The following is a 16,841-nucleotide window of genomic DNA, read 5'->3' as shown; positions in this document are numbered from 1 at the left end:
GATGCAATTGGCTCCTGATGTCTAGAGACTCCCCTTGCCCGTAATCTGATACGTATTTCCCACAAGAGTTGCACAGAAATAAATCAATCTTTGATGCCTCATCCCATAACTGTCTATCAGTTATTCATGCAGTTGCACTGCGGCAGCGGCACTGAATGTAAAAGCCCTTGTTACGGCCTGTCTGCATGTCTGATAGGACAACATGAAATACTGCAAGGTGTCATGGCAACACCCCTGGCTCCACAGACAGACAAAGTGCAGTGCTTGTAACATAATTTTCCCTGGTCACTGTGGAAGTTCAGACACCTTGCAGTATTGTGAGTAGTCTTATTCTTTATTAGGGCTGACAGTCTACAGAGTGTATGGGGGACTCTACTCAAGCTCCAGCTGTGTAATTAGTAACGTCCTCCTTTTTTCTCCCACCATTTTCTCCTTAGCCGGCCCCATAGAAGCAAAAGGAAGGACAAACAAACATGAATTTAAATGTTAATTGCATCTTCACATCCCGATAATTTCTAATTACATTTACTTTTTCATGTACTTACCATGATGGCAATAATTAGCCCCCATTCCGACCTGACCAAAGATCCAAGTAGGATTGAAACAATGTTATTATTGAGCTTTTGTGACATGGAGTGTGTAGGCTACCTTTTTTTTTAACCCCAACCGTGACTGAACATTTAGAGTTCATGCGGCATGTTCCATGTGGATGGGGAGGTTGCTAGTTTGTAACAAAATGAGTTCCCCTGACATGTTCCTATACCTTTGCGATTTATTTTTGCATTCACAACTCCTCTACCGAGGCTTAACCAGGAATAAACTGCCAAGTCATCTTCTATCTCTGCCCTCAATTTTCTATACTGCCTATGCATGGGCATTACCATAGTGCAAGGACTCAGGCTTCAACATCTGCCAGTTTCATGTGCTGTGCTCAGCTGGAGGCGATGGGACATTTTACCCCACTTTCCCCCTACACTTAAAAGATCATGCAATCCTCTCTAATGCTTGGCTCATTATGGCGTAGAAGCACAGTCACAGCCTGCCATTTATACCAGCAAATAAAGTCCCCCGGGCTGAAGGGGGTAATGTCATGCAAGTGGCTGAATAACTACACATGTGCAATGTAAAGAGTAGTATAGCTCTGGAAACAGGACACATAATAGGAATAGTTTAATAGTTAATATTTGAGGAGCACTAAGGTGTTCTTTTTCAGGTAGGTACGAGCCAGTGGTGAAAAAAAGGTTGGTCACACCTGACGATGAGATAACAGAAAATGTAATATTACATTATTATTTTTTTCATTTCCCGCTGCTCTCGCTGTGAAGGCGGTAGGTGGTCAGCAGATATGGCACTATCAGTACTTTCACTTACTGACATCTTGGCCCCGGCTAAACTGTGAAGGCCACTGTCACAGGTATTTAGAGAGCGAGGGGGAGGGGGATTCTGTCTGTAACAAGATCTTACGGCTAACACAGACTCAGTAAACCTCGGCCAGAGGTCACTTAATCGTCTCTTCTCGTCGAGAGCTGCTGCAGAACCTCAGAATACAGATTGATGTGCAGTTCTTTCCCCTCCTGCTTCATTGCTTTTTGTTCTGCTTGCCATTGTTAGATGGAAAACATAATCACTAGTACTTCCAACAATGAGTCTCTCTTAGGGACATAAAACCAGGAGATTGGTACCATTGTCTCAGCTGTTGTACCCTTTCTCCTTTGTGAGTCTTCTATTAATTACCTCTTCGGTAAATCTCAGAAGGTTTTTAACAAAAAACTACTTTTAGAAAATAAAGAACAAAACAGCACTGGCTACAGGACAAAAACAATGAGATCTAAATAATTGTGTATAATATATTTACTGTATAAGTTACACACTAACAACACACCACAGGCAGATGATAGCAATAACAATTGTTTTCTTTTATGGAAGTAAATTGCACTAAATTATGATTATAAATTATGATAAGTGATCAACATATGGAAAGTACATACACACTGTAGCCTGTTTACTAAAAAGGTGAACTTGGCTTAAGTCATCAAAAAAGTTTATGGGGTGTCTAATTGGCTGTCAACGTTGCAGAAGCTCGCAATTATTAGTTAAGTATTAAAATGCATTTCACCACATCAGCTCGGCTAGTTGTTGCTATTTTTGGTTTTTGAGAAATCTGTTGTTGTTTTCTGCAACCTGCCAAGGCGCCATTATCTCCTTATTAAGTGGACTCCCAGGTATAGCGGGGCAGACTGACTTCCAGAAAACATTGATTCCAACTATATCCCGAACACATCAAATGAGATTATTGGGCAAGACAGCAGGTGTGCCTTTGCTGATGACCCCCAGCATGTGTCCTCTTTAAACAACTGGACACTGCTGCCAAATGACCATCTGTAGTACTTGCTCTTGCTTGTTTGGCAACTTTTACCTGCAGGATCATAACAACATCGTTGATTGGCATTACAGCAGCTAATCATTAAATAAAGCACATTAAAACCCACATTCTGCTTTTTGAACTCAGTAACCCTCCGACAATTTACCTGCACTTTCGCTGTCAGCCGTGTTGTCATCCAAGCTGTCTTGGTATTATTATATAGTGATCCGTAGTTAATTAAGTCCGTCATTTGTTAGTGGCTTCAGTATTTGAAGGCTATCTCCATTCTGTCAGACGATTTCCTTTAACATGATGTGTTTATGAATGAAGACACACAATCGAGGAAAACACAAAAACTGCTTTTCAATATTTCCAAGATCCTTCGCGTTGACTTAACGATGAAACTAATGTGCATGGGCCTGAAGCTGTATGAATTTTCCCTAGAGAGCCACCGATGGGTCTTTTGAATGGTTTCTTGGTGGTGGAGTGGTGGAAGGATAGGGTCAAGGGTAAGGTGACATGCACTTAAATGACAGCAAAGAGATGCAACATGTGACGTAGGAAAAACCCGTCATCCAAGACGATCACTGGTTGACAGACTTTTGAACCTTTAGAACCAGTGAGTTCACTGGATATTAACTGGAATGGAGAAACCAAGTGTGATTAGGAAATTAGATTGATAATTGTGTAGCTGCTTGAACTTGCACTAAAAGCCTCATTTGAGATGCATTTTGCTCAGTGGCCTTAATGGCTTCAACTCCAGAGGAACTCGTATAAGAAAAAAATGCCTTAAGAGCAGTTTGTCGTTTTGCCACTAAAAATGGCTAAAATTAATAAAACCAAAACATATTTTTAAGTAGATATATATGTTAGAAAACCACTTTGATAAAAAATAATATTCAATATATCACAACTGACATTTCAGACTAAATGCATATTTTTTTTGGTCTTGTATTATTGAGGTCCAAAGGTCAAAGGAAGACTTCCAATATTCCCATGCCAGCACCCAATACAGTGAAATATTGAAAACTGTTGAGTTGTGTCGTGCCAAACTCTTTTTCCCACCCAAATCCGCCCCCACTCAACGCTTCCCTGCAGCTTACTGTGGGTCCACATTCACAGTCTGCTGCCAGAGAGACTGGGCATTGCTCCAACTACCATTACCTGGGCAGGCGAGGAGCCTTGTTGGCCTTATTATGCTACTGTACTATATGATTTATGGCTCTGTCTACGTGCATCTGCTACATTAATAAACATTCGGGCACACACTCATAATTTAACCTACACGGTTTTGAATACAAGCTATATCATATATTCAGTATCACGAGCATCACTGCTGAGCATCATATTAATTTAGTGTATGTAGTTTTGGTGATTGCGTTTTCAGGTCTGATGCTCTACTCATCGTATAGCACGGCCATTCATTTGTTCTAAGACAGGTGACCTTGAATTGGTTTTCTAAAATGCGGCTGAAAAATGAGAGAAAAAACTGCTTTTATCTTCCTGTTTTACAATACACGTTTCAGACGTCGTCATGGTAACAAAGCCTAGATGCAGACAATGAATGGAGTCACTTCCTCTAGGTCTGTTTCTGGACCTGCCATGGCAGATGTGCCAGAGCCAGGAAGAGGAAACAAACAAACAAACAAAAAAAATCATTGCTGTCCCATTGAAACTGCTGTGAATCAGGGAGTCATTTTGTCTGCTACTGTATCTCTGTTTCACTTTTTGAGCAAACGTATCAAGGCACAAAACAGAAAGGGAGGGGGAAAAGCAATGAGATGTCAAGTAGTGCGAACCCGTGGGGGACGAGCTGCACTTGTGATGCGACTGGCATAGTGTTACCAGAGAAGGGACTGTTGACGGCTCGAATGATATTCAAACGAAGCACATTTGAATATGAGTTTCAGGCATATATTATGAGCACATTGCCCATAGAGAAAACGATTTGTTAATGCTATGTAAAAAATGTTGATTATACTGAAAGTTGATGTTTCTTTTCCCTAATCAAGTTGATTACACACAGAACCGTGATATCCACCCTTAGGTATAGCCTACATGAGGCAGGTCACATTTAAACTTGACGTAATTAAACCAGCAGGATAAAAAGTTCAATCATTAATCAAAATGTCCTGACCACTGTGAATCGTCTCAATTCTAAATGGGTATGAAAACGGCGCATTACTATGTAAAACTATTCTGTACGTTTTCCGTGGGTGCATCCTGTTTCTGTTTTTCCACCCTCTTTCACCTCGTGTGCAAGTAAACAGCGCTGCTCAAAATATTCATATACTGTAATATCCCGCAAACAAGCTGAAGACATCTGGAGAATAGATTCAGATTGTTGACTGAGTATGTCCCTGTTGGCAGTTGGTGACGGCTTTTGTCTTTGTTCAAAGTGCAGTTCTAATTAACATGTGTACAGTAATTCCAGCCTTGTTTATGTTTCAACTAAGCTCGAACAAGCATGTGTCTGTGCACATGCTTCAGAGCGGGGAGATAGTTGTTGGCTTTATTGTGAAAATGTATTCAAACTGGCCGCACCGAGCTCAATGGGGCATGCCCTCACTATTTTAGGAAGACTGAGCTTTTAGTTTGATTTCCTGCTGGTTACACTATTTTACTAATTCATGTGTTGTTTTTTTTCCCGTTCTCTGCTGCGATTGGCCCTTCTTTTTCTTTTCTATCTGAAATATTTAAGAGTGCATTACTTTTTGTTGATTCCTAATGTGATATTTGTGTGGTATATTTACCATGCGGGGGGCATTTTGCTAGCAACGCATGTCTACTACACAGTACGTAGCGGCAACAAAAAAGGACAATACCACTCAACTTAATAATTCATGTACTGTAGTACTCTAAGGAAAAAAGAAGACAATTACATACATGAACATCTTTTCCAAAAGTAAAGCTTTATATATCCTGTGAGGTCAGGCTGCTGTACAGTATACCAACGAACATCCTGGAGGATGAAAAACATGTTCTTTTTTTCATTCAGCGATACATCACTTCGATATCACTTACAGACTTTATAACATTTTATATGTTTTTAACTCTTTTTAAAGATCAACAAAAAGTGTACAAGTTGTTATGTTACTAGTTTTTATTGTAAATCACCATTGGCCTGATATTGCCAATCAAACACTGATCATATGTTGGCTTTTGATGATAAAAATTATGAATTATATTAAAGTGTTACAAATATATGCATCAGTATGGAGCTTATTCCATTTACATGTAATGACACTGAGTGTCCTTAATGCAGTGGGAATGGCTGAAGCATCTAATGACTCTACTATGTTTTAGTTTGAGTCACAAAGGTACAAAGGCTTTTTGTGTTCCTCTTTGAAATGTGTAATGACGGAAAAGACCCATCATATAATCACAATGTGAAACTTCCATTAAAAATAAAAAGGTAATACATGCCATGTTTTTTAAATACCAATAGGTGGAATCGAACATAAGACACTGTTGCAAGTTGAAAGTAAATTTTTTTGCAGCACGATGTTTGATTGCAGTTCATTTTATTTTGTTGTGATTGAATATAATTACATGAGGTTGTGTGATCTAGATCATTTTTAAGCTGTTTTTGGTCTGATTACGTAGTTAGTAATCAACCAAACATTTATTGTTTTTCACATTTTGAGTTCAAGCAGCAATTTTGACAAAGATTATGGTTCTGTCTTATTCATCAATTACTTTGTCCAAGTTGATTAAAATTAGCCTCTCATTGATACACTATAGCTTAAACTCCCTGTTCCTGTTGTGTTAAACTGCTTAAACATGAATCTGTGGTTTTGGATTTCTTTCAGTGTGTTAACCCATAAAGCTTGTCTGCATGCTATCAAATCTCTCTTTTTGTCATGAAACATTAAGCCCAGTCCAGTAGTGCAGTCCTGTAGGACATGTATTTACGTTTCTTTGCTCAGATGTCCCACTGTTTTTGCATATGAAAGATTCAGCACTACCCAGTTTAGCGTACTACACAATATGAAGACATGGTAAAGGGTCACCTTTGAAATATTTAGTGTGTTCCAGGTGAATGAATGGATGGATTGATGAAAAGATTATTACACAGCTATATGACTAAATTATGTTTTTATCTTTAGAGGTTATGGAATAAAAGTCAAAGAGGCATGTTGTATAATTGAACTCAAACACCCACTATATTGCTGTCCCGAAGAAACACAGCCACTCTTATCTCCTGGCATGTAGTGTATGCCAGATCTGATCATTTAAAAATGTGAACCAAAGGTTTGTGGAAATCTGCACATCTCCCAATACACTCACGATTATGCCCAGGTTGCCAGTTGCTGCTTGTGTGTGACTAGTGTTGGTTTTAAAAAGTTATATAATGCAAATTTAAGTTTTTTCGAGGATCTCTCAAGCAGAACATTTCTTACACTGTTGGTATGGCATGAGGGCATTATTGTGTGTACCAAGATTTAACATTGCTAATCACATGTTAAACAGTGTAAATGCTCTTACATGCACCCACTCCTTCATAGATTTTATTTCCTATTTCTAATGAACAATAAGTGGGTTTAAAGTGACTCAACTAATCCAATGTTCTTCACCACACCCACACGGATTGACCTTTTCCAAAGATGTTTTAGTTTTCCTTCCACTGGCTGACAGCAGAAGGCCAGAGCCTAACCCCGAGTCTGGCGTTCTTCATTAGGTTAATCAATCAGATAGTGGGTTATGACTAATGCCCCTCCTGGCCCAGTGTGGGTAGAGCTTTGTCAAACAACGTAATAATCAGAACCAAACAGCCCCTGAACCCCGGAATAGGGCCACCAGGGGCAATACAGTGGTATCTTCAAGACTTCGCTGAACTTCCCTCTTAGACAAAATTATTGTCATCAGATATCGGAAAGTCCTGGAAGGCACATTTGATATAGGCTGATGTGACATGGGCCCTGTCTCACTGGTTAATGCCCTAAAGTGGGGTCAAACTAATAACATCACCCTTTGTTGGGCAAACATAAGGTTGCCTCTAGCCTTGATACACTGTCAAAATCAAAATTCACAATGAAATACAGTCTTAAATCCTGGCCAAGACTCGAGGAAAAACCTTAACTCTTTCATCAGCCTGCAGGTACGATCTGTCTAACTGCTCTGTACAAACAACCTACAATATATCTTACTCTGTCATTAGCCTGCAGGTAAGATCTGTGACCTCATTCTGGATTACTACAACAACTTTGAGATAGGAGTTTCTTCTGGGTGTACAACATCACAGCAGAGCGGGTTTGAGAAGGGAATCATAACTGGCTGCACCATCTCTTCACACTTGCTATGACTAGTCAAGTCAGCAGAAGTGGAGTGCCGAGGCTCCCTGATAAAGACTGGTGTGCAGCAGGTACCACCGTCAGGTGGATTTAGATAAACTGGCTTGTTGCTGCCGGGTTGATCAGCCCTGGTTGGGTCACCTAGGTTGTCATTGACCTTAAAACCCTTGTAACCCCACAGATAATGGATCCCAGTGCATCCAAAAGATGTATCCTGTGACATGTCTAACTATTCTGTGCAAGCAACCTATCAAAAAAAACTGCAATATGTATTTTTCCAATTTGGAAATGCTCTTCGAGCACATTCCGGTTAGCTGCACAGTACATTATAAAAAAAGCAAAGAGCACATTTGACCTAGAATTATGCTTAGATACATTTACTCTTTCATTCAAGCAATGAGACTTTTGACAGTGTGCAATGACAGGCTTCAAAATTCAGTGTCAGCAAATATGCTGAGCTGAATTATCCTTGAACAATACACTGAATCTCCATTTTCCAGTTACACAGCTCAGAAGCTCAAGTGCTCTGTGTGTAAATTCATATAAAGTAGATTTGTAAAATATTATTTTAGTACTGAATATACTGTATTTGAAGAACAGTCTATCTACCAAAGAAAAAGGCATTGTGAGATGCTGCAGTATACTGAAACTTAATCAGATATGTTAGGCATATAGGGAAAAAAAAATGGTTTTATTGTTTGTTTGTTTTTATTATAAAACCTCAAACATTATTTACCGTGTGCACTCTTCACAAATACTAGCTAGTTTGGGCCTTTAAAACAAACTACAGGGTATCTGATAATGAGGTTCAAAGATGACAAAAGTCTAAAAAAAAAATCTCTTTAATACTATGAAATTCAGTGAGGGAACTGACACTATCAGTCACTTGTGAGCTTCCTGGAGGATGACTTCAGCCATTGCCAATTACCTTGAAAACCTCTCAGCCTACTCTTTCTACTCTGCCTATTCCCAACTCCCAGTGATAATTGCAACCTGACGTGGTGTGTGGAATAACAATTGAGGCATGTTCTCGGTTTCCCTTGATGTTCTCTCTTTCTTTGCATCTCTCTTTGTCGAGATCTGCAGTGTGTCGAGCATTGTTATACCTTTTTGCTTTCTATTTCCATCCGATTTTTTAAATTCACATGTCAACATAAGACTAGCTGTAAAAAGACAGAAGGGACAATGGATGCTTTTTTAATACAAAGATGATCAATGTATTGAAGACTATTCAATGGTAGATAAATAACCTTTCTGTACATACAAGTAGATTTTATGTCTTACATGGAAGCAGCTCACCTTGTCGCATCTACTGTACATGCCACACCTTTGTTAAACGCCTGCAGAAATGCTGTTTTAGAAGCTGGTGGAACAGAAGAGGCAAAGAAAGAAAGAAAGGAAGAAAGGGGACAAAAACTCCACTCCAAGATTATCGATATAGCAAAACTTTTTATTATTTTTTTTTACTCCATATGTCACTGTGGAGTAGTAAACAAAATAAATCAACTGCTCTCTTATGTATTGATTATTGCAACACCACGTTCAGAATGTATGCTTGTCTTTAATGTTGGCATAGGTGGCCTGTTAGACAACACGTTAATCAATAATATTGCTGTATCAGGCGACAGAAATATGTTTAAAAAAATTCTGTGAAATATAAGCTATAAGATAAATGCACCACAAATTCACAACCATAATAAACAAAAGGCCGTACATGGCACATTGCTTTAAGGTACTAGGCATCATTTTGGAATCCATGGAGACATACACAAGAACTGCAGGAACATTTTTAAAACTCTGTGTTAGTAATGTTTCATAGGCCAGCTCCCAGCAAAGTTTAGGACAGAAAGAAACAAGAGATTCAGATTGCTTGTTTTATGTTGAACCACTACCAACGGTCTCTCCCTCAGATGTTTTTTTTCTGTTCCATATTTATCTCTTTTTTTGCATTTTTTTTTGCCTGTATTTTCTCTCCCCCTGTCTCTACATCTGATCTCATTTTTTAAAATGTATTTTCCGTAGCCCCAAACTTTCTCTCCCTTCCCATCTATTTCCTCTGAAATCTTGTATTTCCTGCACTTTCCTGCCAGCTGAAGATGAAAAGTAGGTTATGCTTAGAGCTCGCACTCTCTTACCTTACCTTACCTTACATGTGATTGTGCATCATTTGACAGTCTGTCACTGTGCCCCAGGATTAGACTGGCTGAGGAAAGACCAAACAATGCGCCTCTGCTCTGCACTATTACCCAACAATTGTGAAACTCATCATGGGTGCCATAGAGCCATAACTTAAGGCTTTTCCCCCACTGACTTATTGATGAATGTTGAGTTAATTTATAGCTTAGATGACACAGAAAAGCTACTTTTGTCTGGCTGGGTGCTGAAGGATTAGAAACAATAATTTAATTGGTTTTGTTGAACCTTAGGATGGAAACAACAAACTCAGATTAGTGAACAGATGGAAAGCGGATATGATAAAACACCATTAGCAGTAAAATACAAGGCACATGTCGTTCTGCTTCACAAATTCACGTCTGTGTTCACTGATCCATGGGTCTTCTTATCTCTCAGGACTGAACAAATTAATATAAGTCAGTGTTAAGAAAAATAGCTTTATTACCACAGTATTTACATAATTTTTAAAGAGGCAAATGTGTATAGATTTAAGTCTTATTTTGATCTGTATAATATGTGGAATCACATGTGAAAAATGCTTCTAGGTGATATTGGAGAGAACCTACCTCGTCTTTTTATTTCTTGTGTCTCTATTCTTTAACTAATGATTTCAGCTGTTCCTTGCATTATGTTTTACATTGTATGGTGGCCATACCTTGCTCAGAAAATAAACACCCCAGCACTGTTTCTATCACATCCGTGTGGGCTGTTGCCGACTTGCAGAAGAAGCTCTAAATGGCACCGAATGCATTTAGCAGCACAAGTAAAAAGCTAAAAATGACAACCTCTTGCTTACACGTCTGTGAAAAAGCTAGATGCCGTGTGCTTTCTGAATTCAGTGAAACATTTTAAAGCAGCTTAACAGGAACATACAGCATGAGCCAGAGTGCTAATTTCTCTGTACCAGGCGAGCAGAGAGTTGAGCGTGACCTTACCCCTTCAAACCATCACACCTCAGATTGCTGTGAATGCAACGTTTAAATAGTGTGGACATAATAACTCTGTCACTTCTTCGCTGCAGAGTTCATATGAAATAATCTAAATGTGGAAAGGGGGGCACGTCACTGTGGTGTGGCATTACGCTTAAGTGGTCCATAATAAAAGAGAGGGCGTCTGCTACCTTCAAACAGACAGCCTAAACCTTCAAAGTCGACTGAGTGTTTTATGCCTAAAGAGATTCTGAGTATCGCTTTATTTTCTCCAAGTTGAGCTGCCCTGTGTTTGAATGTCTTTTATGTATCTGTATCTGGTTTTGCCTATCTTAATCATGGCGGCTGATTGGTTGTTCACAATTCAGCCTCGTTCGGTGCTACAATTTGCATACATCTTAATAAATTTGCAAGCAGACCTCGGTGAATATTTATATAACTTAGTGTTGTTTACCAACATATTAAGAACACAGCGGAAGCATTTTATGTTCTTTAAGCAAATATATCTCTATTATGAACTTCTAAGATAGATGTCCGTGTTTGTAATTAGAATTTGTTGCATGGAATAAAATAAAATAAAAAGTGATTAAATTATTGGGTTGTATCAAGAAGATGCCTTTTAGTTTGACTTCCATTTTCTCCTTGAAGGGATTTATTACAAAACACTCCATCCCTCTGGAGGATAGAAACGCAGCTTGAGATTTTTCACTCAGTATATCAAAGCTATTCTGTAAGCAAAGGTCTTAGATGGTTCCAAACCTTAACCTGTGTTTGTTTTTCTTTTTCCTTCATGTAATCATTTTGTTTATATCAAAGTTATGTGCATTTTTTTTCCATATGCGGTATACCTTCTTTTGAAATAAAACACTCATGTATTATTTATGCATGCAAGAAGCACATTGTTCTTGCTATTTCTTGATGCGTCCCACTCCCCTAATTAGTGTTAAACCATTTTTACTTGCACTGGCTGGTCAGTGTCCTAGTTAAATGATTTAATGGTTTATCAGACTTTAGTCCAAACACTGCCATATGTACCGCTGGGATACTTTCACAAAAAATACACTTAAACTCGCTCAAGGCCTATGATGAATCACATGAATCGGTTTGGTCCTCCGCTGGTCGCGATTTAGCCCAGATGAGATTGCATCATCGTGCTGATATTCTACTTTTCTTTTTGCCCCACAGAACAAGATCATCCTGGATCCTCTGACATTCAGCGAGGCTCGTTTCCGGCCCTCTCTGGAGGAGCGCCTGGAGAGCATCATCAGTGGCGCCGCACTAATGGCCGATTCTTCGTGCACACGCGACGACCGCCGCGAACGCATCGTGGCTGAATGCAACGCCGTTCGACAGGCCCTTCAAGACTTGTTGAGCGAGTACATGAACAATGTGAGTTTCCTCTCCGATTTAAATTAATTTGATGCTCATTAGCCAATTGCGAGTGTGCACACAGGCTCATTTGCGCACTTGTTTGAACACATTCACTCACACACCATGGAAACAGACAAACATAAAGCTGATCTCCTTTGAACTTTCTACTTAATCCTGATTACACCTCTCTCTCAACACATTCACTGAAAAGCTGTTTCTGTTCAAATGCTAAACTAATTATCTAAGTAATCTAGTTTCTCATGGTCCTTTTACCCATCAAACTTTAAGAGTTGGACCTAAACAAAAAGCCTCCGCATGAGGCTGATGCAGCCTTACTCACTTCTTTTTGTTTGATATGTGAGGCTCTATTTTTAGGGCCAGTACAAACAGGAGTGCCAAGCCATGTTTCAACATTAGTAATATCCTCACCTTGAATGCTCTTTGCCAATCCCTTTGGTAATGTTGTAGTAGTAGTGCGAAAGGTGTAAAGGTGAGAGGAGATGAGACAGTGAAAGGTAAGATGTTGGTGAAAACCTCCTTTGATATGCTGAGAATAGATGTCCAGGGACCGGGTGCATAAAACAGTGTGTGGATTCATGACTAAAACTGTGTGCATGCACAAGCTCAGAGTGCATATGCATTCTTTTCAGCAGATTTACAAAGCTGCACATACACCTGATTTTGTAAGAAAAATCTCACTTGTTTCGCCACGCAGTTCACCATAAACGGATGTAGAAACAACCTTAGACATCAGCTTGCATAGCGATATTTGTTATTCCTCTCCACCACTCATTAGACCTGTCGAAGAGAGGAACGGCAATGAAGAAAAAGTGCAGTTTAACTAATTGCCGTTGCTGTGCATCAGTAAGGTTCAGCATCAGAACAGCCATCAATATGTGTGACCGTTGCACGCGGCCGTGGCTATTTATAGTGTGTCATTATTAAAGATTAGAAGGGCGGTCAATGATTAATCTATACTCTAGGGCTCGTATTGAAACAGACTTTACAAAGTGCTTCGCAATTCACGATCACATGAAAAGAGGGAGATGATGGCTTGGATGTAAACAAAAAGATTGATTTATAAAACAGTGTCCTAGTACAAAAGGATACACCTCTTACCTCATGTCCACTTTCACCTGCAGCTATCTCCCATGTGCACGCCTGGTCTGATGTAAACACAAAGTGACTTCTGGACTGCAAAATAATTATAGATTACATTTAACAATTACTGTTTTGATAGCTCACACGCACATGTAGCCCCATTTATTGAAATCACTTCAAAGAAAGCTTTAAAATATATATTTTTTTAAACTGTTACTTTACTTATTATAAAATAGCCGACATCAGAGTCACTGACTGGACATGCAATACTAGTGTGTGAAGTGTGTGGATCACTGTGAGGCAAAAGGAAAAATGCACTGCATGACACTTGGAAAACATGACATGAAAGGACTTTCAATACCTCGACAAATATAAATTCAAGTTAAAAGGGCACACTGTGGGCCTTTGGCTACGTATAGTATTGGTGATGCCATATATTTGCATTTTGTGACTCTAAAGCTCCCGGGCAACGATAGTATTTTTCTTCCTGTTCTGGACTTTTCCTCCACATTTGGTGAGCATGCACCACCGTGATTGGCACGGCCGTTTAAAGGTTGTGAGACTGGCCAAGACAATGATTAATCATCACACACATACAGTTTATGTTCTACTTCAACAGAACCTTTTTTTGTGCACAGTGAGGTGTGAGCTGTGCGAGCTTTGCCAGCATAAGCGAAAATAGTAGATCCACTTGGATACACCGTCATTGACTTTGCACACATGGTTTACCCTTTTGTGCAGGACTTTGGGATTGTGCCATTAAACCCAGTATTTTTTAAAAACCTTCAATGTCAAATCTATTAAATATATGATCTCATTTTATCATCTTAAAACCAAGTGTCGTTCAAGTGTTGGACTCATTCCCTCATTTGTCTGCATTTGATGGACAAAAAAAAAAAAAAAAAAAAGCACCATGTTGTTCCCCCAATCACATACACACATCCGAGCACACTGCGTACCTGGATAAATAATGTGACACATTAAAATATTATTAAATGCAAATATAGCCATGCATGTAGGGCACTTTGTGCTAATGAACTGATTAATGGCAACCAGTTAACAACAAAAATGTCACATGGCATAGACGTAGTGTCAGACACGCGCTGCAGACCAACCATAACAGCTGAGGGTACGTGATGATTAAGAGTCGCTCACTCTGTGTTTATTAATACTCAAAAAAAGAAACGTATAGAGGGGAAAGAGTTCCTTCTCAACTCGTTTCACTGAAAGAAAAGGCACTGAAGGCGATGGCATCATGCTTATTGAATGAGAACTTGGCAGCCTTTCCCACATTAATACAGTAATTGTAAGAATAATAGCAGCAGTGGTGTCAAACACAACACAAATACTCTGAATGATTGTAAGAATATAGACTTTTTTGATACATAAGGGTACTTTAGCCAAAGATAAGTCACAATGGACTTGACTTCCATTCTTTCCTGTGCAGTTCTCAAGGAAATGGTAAAGTACAGTTAACATTAAGATAGGATCAACATGGTAACCTTTCAGGTGCCCTAAACAGTGCCATCCATCACTGGTAAGACGAGAGCAGGGCCTATAACTTCTGCAGTGAGGCACTTACTAGGCTGGTCTGAGTTCTTAGATAACCCCTAATGGGCTTCGACTGTTGTTGAGTTATTGCTTTGTTCAGAATGACTGTAACATATCCATGTGTTCTACTATAAACTGGAAGTCCACATTGGACATTGTAGCCTGAAGAAGTACAGCTTTCTGTGGAGGACAAAACTCAGGAGGTCCTAATACTTTCGTAAGGCTTCTAGCAGTAAAGGGTCTTAAACGCTCTAGTGTTTATTTTATAAACCTGTACTCAGGCCTAAAATGAGAACTTTTAAAAGTGAACTAGGGATCTGAAGTGGACCATGAGGATGGCTGCTGTCTCAAGGAGGAAGACAGAGTGTTTGTAAAGGACTGGATTCTTCATTAAAGAAAGGAGTAATTTGGTACCTCATGAAACATTGTGAACATCTAGATCAGCCCAGAGGAGCTCTCGAAGAGGCCCTCTTTAAAATGAAGAAGACAAACAATAAAAAAAAAAAATTCAATACTTAACCCTACATTATCTTCCTTTACGTCTGTTCAGTGACCAACATGAAATCTTTCCATTTGATTTCTTGCGCGTGCGTCCTGCTGACATTGTGCACCGAGGGTCAGTTCAGCATGTAATAAGTGTCATTTGCGACCATTGAGCAATTGGCAAGCCAGCTGTGTATTGATCTCTACTGTATCAGTTTTCTTGCTGGCAAAATGCCCTATGCAATATAATAATCTTCAACCTAATATGGTGTAGTTGTTGTGGCATCTGTGCTCATAAAGGAGCCTAGAAACAATGGGGGGCTATTAGATAAGGGCCCTTATTAGATTAAGGATCATCTCTGGTTGTAATAGAATATTAACAGCGCAACAGCTAGCAGTAATTGCACACTCTGCATGCATATGGATGTGTGAATACTCAGGGAAAAATGACCTTCCTTTGTTGTCAAAACTGTGCTTGTTGGGCTTTACACACCCTAGCTCTCAAATTTCACAACTTTAAGGTAAAACGGTGTCATAGATTTATGTTTTTACAATGATTTTTGATATATAGAAAATACAAATAGCAATACCTTCCAATTTCTACAGAAAAGTGCATTCATCTCTTGTTGACATGTCTATTTTTGTGGACCATTGGTTGGATAATTCAGCAAAAGTGGTGAAGGAACATAAAAATGCTTTTTGTTGGATGTTCCTTCATGGTTATTTCATTCAAAAAAAATGTAGCCTTAGTTTTTTTTTAATTACTCTAGAAAAAAACTAAGATTACGTGCGTGTTTATGAACACTCAAATGCCCTTTCCCCCTCTTAAGGCAAGGCAGCTTTTTGCTAAAGTAATTGTGCCGTGGTTCATTAGGCCCATGAGTTGTGTTTTAGAGGCTACAGCTGGGAGATTGCTGACAGCCCCTGGCTGTCCTAGCAAAGAACAGAGAGTAAATCACAGAGACACAAAGAACAAAATGCTTCCACGTCTCAGCTCAGCATCCCCAATGAGGGTAAATCAACAACCGAGAGTGAATATGGAAGATGTCATTTCCAAGCCTGCTCACAAAATGTATTATTTCATGAATAAGGTGGATCCTTAAAATAAAATAGCTCAATTGTTGTTTTTTTATGTCATTTTTAAAATATATATATATACTAAGTCCTTTTCACTTTTCTTTCTTAGAAATATAGATTTATTCTTTTCATTCTTAAGACCTCTACATCTGAGACATTTTAGACTGTCTCAAGTAGTCTGTTTCAGGGATGACCCGTGGTCAGATTTACAGTAATTCACAGTGCTGCATGTATTACTGTGACCCTGGCAGAGATTTTGCTTCAGATAGTTTTACTGCAGTCCAGTCAAAATATTCAAAAATAGCTTGAAGTAGCAATTGGCAGGTTTTGAGCACCATGGGATCTGTGAGCCATCTCATTACTGCAGTGCCACATATTACAGACCTTGTGTTGACAATTTACATCTCACTTTGTGAAATGGTAGACATAACTCAAAACTCACCGCAGAAACTGAAATCAACCAGTTAAAAGCTCTATCTATCTATCTATCTATCTATC

At 39.1% G+C, this 16,841-nt stretch overlaps 1 protein-coding gene across 2 annotated transcripts in view; it reads left to right on the top strand.

Annotated features, from left to right (window-relative positions):
- The window catches only part of ctnna2 (catenin (cadherin-associated protein), alpha 2), a 290,592-nt gene that overhangs the window by 72,797 nt on the left and 200,954 nt on the right, over positions 1–16,841 (top strand). For both annotated transcript variants that reach the window (XM_027283799.1, XM_027283800.1), the window contains one exon: positions 11,946–12,149. In XM_027283799.1, coding sequence (XP_027139600.1) covers positions 11,946–12,149 — 204 coding nt within the window. The remainder of the gene's footprint in view (positions 1–11,945; positions 12,150–16,841) is intronic.

This window comes from Larimichthys crocea, chromosome X, assembly GCF_000972845.2.
Source record: "Larimichthys crocea isolate SSNF chromosome X, L_crocea_2.0, whole genome shotgun sequence".
Taxonomy (NCBI): domain Eukaryota; kingdom Metazoa; phylum Chordata; class Actinopteri; family Sciaenidae; genus Larimichthys; species Larimichthys crocea.
This window is presented reverse-complemented; position numbering and strand designations above follow the sequence as displayed.